Source organism: Perkinsus marinus (assembly GCF_000006405.1).
Source record: "Perkinsus marinus ATCC 50983 genomic scaffold scf_1104296954236, whole genome shotgun sequence".
NCBI classification, from domain to species: Eukaryota; Perkinsozoa; order Perkinsida; family Perkinsidae; genus Perkinsus; species Perkinsus marinus.
In genome coordinates this window covers 5,056-8,803 of record NW_003208196.1, presented here as the reverse complement: position 1 = coordinate 8,803, position 3,748 = coordinate 5,056, and the positions used below count along the sequence as shown (strand labels likewise).

General features: G+C 48.7%; 1 protein-coding gene across 1 annotated transcript in view; it reads left to right on the top strand.

Moving 5' to 3' along the window:
• Positions 1 to 3,562: 3,562 nt before the first annotated feature.
• Positions 3,563 to 3,748, top strand: part of Pmar_PMAR008576 (hypothetical protein) — a gene marked incomplete at both ends in the record, with an annotated part of 1,269 nt that continues 1,083 nt past the window's right edge. The window contains one exon of the mRNA XM_002776130.1: positions 3,563 to 3,745. Within this exon, the coding sequence (XP_002776176.1) occupies positions 3,563 to 3,745 (183 nt within the window). The remainder of the gene's footprint in view (positions 3,746 to 3,748) is intronic.

Here is a 3,748-nt window from a genome sequence, read left to right as displayed (position 1 = left end):
TTAGAGTTCATGTTGCGAAAACAATCAGCTACCTCAGTAGAAGTCTTCGTACGTAGGACATAAACTTCAGGCCAGTGACTGAACTGACATAGCACCGTTAGGAGTAGGACATGCCCTCTCGGACTCGAAATTGATACCGTGTCTGCCGCGACCGTGTGCCATGGTCCAGGTGGCACAGGTCTCTGGACTCCTTGCTGCTTCCAGTTTTGTCGTAGCTGTTGTTGGGTGCAGCCCTTGCAGTTAGCTATATGGTCGCAGACAGCTCGGGATAGACTTGGGAACCAATAGTTCCGTTTCACCGCCTCTATGACTCGATGTATGCCAATGTGAGAGCATCCCTGGGGCTCATGATAGTGTGAGAGAACTCTTGTGACCAGTGATGAGGGAAGTAGGTCTGCATATGAGCAGGTATCACACGGGGCCTTCTGCTGCAGTTTGGTCAACTTTGCTCGTGGCGTAGCTATCTTCTCCCCATGATCTACAAAATCTAGGCCTAGGACGCGAGCGTCTCCTTCTGTGATATCCTGACGCTTGGTAGGCTTCAAGGAAAGGTCATAGTCTGCACATAGCTCACCAAGATCTTGTTCAACTTGGGGGCGTGAAAGATCGGAGTATAATAGTAGGTCATCCATAAACGAGTTGAGCTGGAATTCACAGGTCATATTTATATGTTTTTGCAAAAGCCATTGTAGGACGCACTCCAAGCATCGTGGGCAGTGAGAAGGTCCATACGGTAGGCACCAAAATTCATACAGAGTGGGATTCTCGTCGAACGGGGTTATGTTGACAGTATATAGAGAACGATTACTAGAGAGCACCCAGAGATGCATATATGCATCTCGAACATCATTAACCACCAACCGCTTGAAGCATCGTGCCTTTTCAATGAGCACTGCTATCAGACTCTGAGAAAACGGTGATTTCCGGCCAAAGGCTCGCCGCAGATGCCGGTTCAAGTGGAGGAAGGTGAACACGGGTCTATAACGCCTCGAGTCTCCACCGACAATATACCAGTTTGTGGTTGAAGATGAAGCTCTCAACTCAGCTGGTCGTAGTCGGCCTTCCTCTATCCACTGATCAAAGCATCTTTTTGCGGCTTCACGGGCTGCCGAGTCGGCCTTTTTGAGAGCTGGATGTTGTCTCAGACCTCCTAGCTGCTCAGCTCGACTAGGCCACTTCACCAGAGTTGGGTTGATACCCACGTAGAACCGAAACTTAGAGTCGACAGCAGTGTCACCATCAGGCTTGGCAGACACAATATATATATCATTGTTGTCTAGAACCACCTCATCCACTGACCAACCATCCGGTAGAGCCTTCCAAGTATCTTGTTCAACCTGTTGGACATTAGCTGTAGCTACCACCGGGTACAGTGTCGACAGCTTCGGTTTGGCGTTAAAGCTGATAGTGAGCTTACTTGCTGTCAACAAGTCTCTGCCAAGGATAACCGGATAGATGAGACTAGACGAAGCAATGTAGCACTTCTGCTTGACCGTGGTATCTCCAATTTGGATCGATAGTATCACTGATCCGATAGTCGAGAGGGACCCTTTTGTCGCTGTTGTGCATCTCGGAGAATCTGACGTATCAACTTCAATGCTCACTGGTAAGCTTGCCACTGGCAAGTTGCCAGCGTGGGTACATCAATGAGGGATACGCTCGATCCACTATCGATGAGACCTACGGCTTTGATCACCGAGTGAGATACATGAAATTCGACCTCTACCGTGCAGGAGTCGGAAATAGGTCTTGAAGGACAACCGGTTGACTGGATAGATACGGCTTGAATAGTGGGTCCACATGACTGTGTAGCCGAAGCGCAGTCACGAGCTTTGGTTCGACATTGATCTTCAGTATGATTCTTCTTCAGACAGTAGGTACAGAATACCGAAGGTCGATCTATATTAGCTTTGTCAGATAGGGGGCCTTCTTGATATCGTAACTTCTTCCTCGGAATAGCTTCACTTTTGTCACGCATCTTTTTGAAGCAGTCAGTTTCCACATGACCGGGTCTTCCACAATAATCGCACCTCCTAGTTGCCTCCCTAATGGCATTCACCAGGTGAGGTAGCCAAGACGGTGTAGGATCAACCTGTGTAGTAGAAGTAGGTGAGACCGTTTCCGCTTGAAAAGCCGAATAGTTGACAGAGTCACCGTCCACAATTGAACCACCGCCTTCATATGCGCCTATAGGAGAGCTCATTGTCTGCTCTTCCACTGGTCGTAGGGCCGATACTTCTCCAGCAACTTCATGTACCGCCTCAGGGAAGAAGTCAGAGAGTATAAACTGAGCCTTCTCCAGAGCAGCTTGCAACGTTTCAGGATTGGCATTTCTCACCTTTCTAGCTGAGGCGGATGAGTGCCCTCGTAACCCACGTATAAAAGCTGTCAGAATTACCGGCTTGAGCTGATCAGAAGACATATCTAGATATGCTCTATGAGCAAGCCTTTTTATGTCATTCTGATAGGTCAATAGGGTCTCAGTACTCGTCGATAAAGCTCTTCACTACTCTGCATTTGCGAGGCTACGTTCAGCTTCTTAGTCAGATTAGTAGTTAAATGGGGCATAGTATCCTTCTCACCAGGAGCCAACTCATCGTATAATATCCAAGCGTCTCCTCTCAATAAGGGGGGTAGATGACGTAGTTGAGCGTTCTCATCTTACTCATTAGCTGTCGCACAGGCCTTGAACTTGTGAACCCGCTGTTCAAAATCGAGCACGCTGGTGAGGGGGTCGAAACTCTCTGGGAGAGCAAAGTAAAGACTCGGATCCATCTTCTTGAACAAGGAGCTGCTACTGCAGTATTCTACTCAACGACTAGAGCAGAATGGGATAGATAGAAAAGGCAGATATATACAGATGAGTTAGAAGCGATACATTAGCTAAGGGACAAGGCTATGTAGCTATTTACTGAAGATTGTGTATTGGGACAGTGCACTTGCTTTGGAGGATGTGGTATGACTAATTGAAACAGACTCGCACAACTGATGTACTCGCTCTCCGTCTCCGTGCCTGTTTCCGATTTTATTTTATCCTCTTCATCTCCGTGCCTATGGCGGGAAAGCGATGTCGCAAGACGAAAGTCGACTATCGTCGCCACTAGAGAGCTCGCAAGTTGGAGGGGTGTCCCATCGCGTTGGCAAAACTTCGCGAGCTGCGCTGGATAGAAAACACTCCAGAGGGAGAGATGACAGCTAACAACTCTATGACAGGAGCGGTAAACTCGACGCAAAGTTATTAGATAACTTTCCCGGGATAAATAACGGCCAACTCGATGGATCATCTTCAAGCTGCACCCAACCGCAAGCACTCCTTTGAAACGGGCTTAACCTTACCGTTGTCTCTCGAAACAGCCACCGGAATTCTCTCTCTGGGTCCCCATAAGATCATCCGCCGCTGGAGACTCGCCATGGAAGCGGCCGGCAGCACTGAGAGTAGCAACCACCGATTTGCAAGCCTCTATCCATCCCGACGTTGCGAAGACTTCCGACAACCCGAACTTAGACCTTTTGAGGGAGCTCATACAGTTGAGTAGATCACCAGAGTAGCGTACCCAATGAAATGAGTGATCACAATTTGGACGCTGGGTCGAGAAATGCTGCTTCTGGTTCCCGTCCTGGTACTGGCATGTCGAGTTCTCGTTTGGGTAGCAGTGCTACGTCCAGCAAACTACAGCGTTTGGCTATTTACAAGGCTATTAGTTTGGTCCTGGTCGAACAGTTGCGTACGTCCGATTCAGACCGCGTC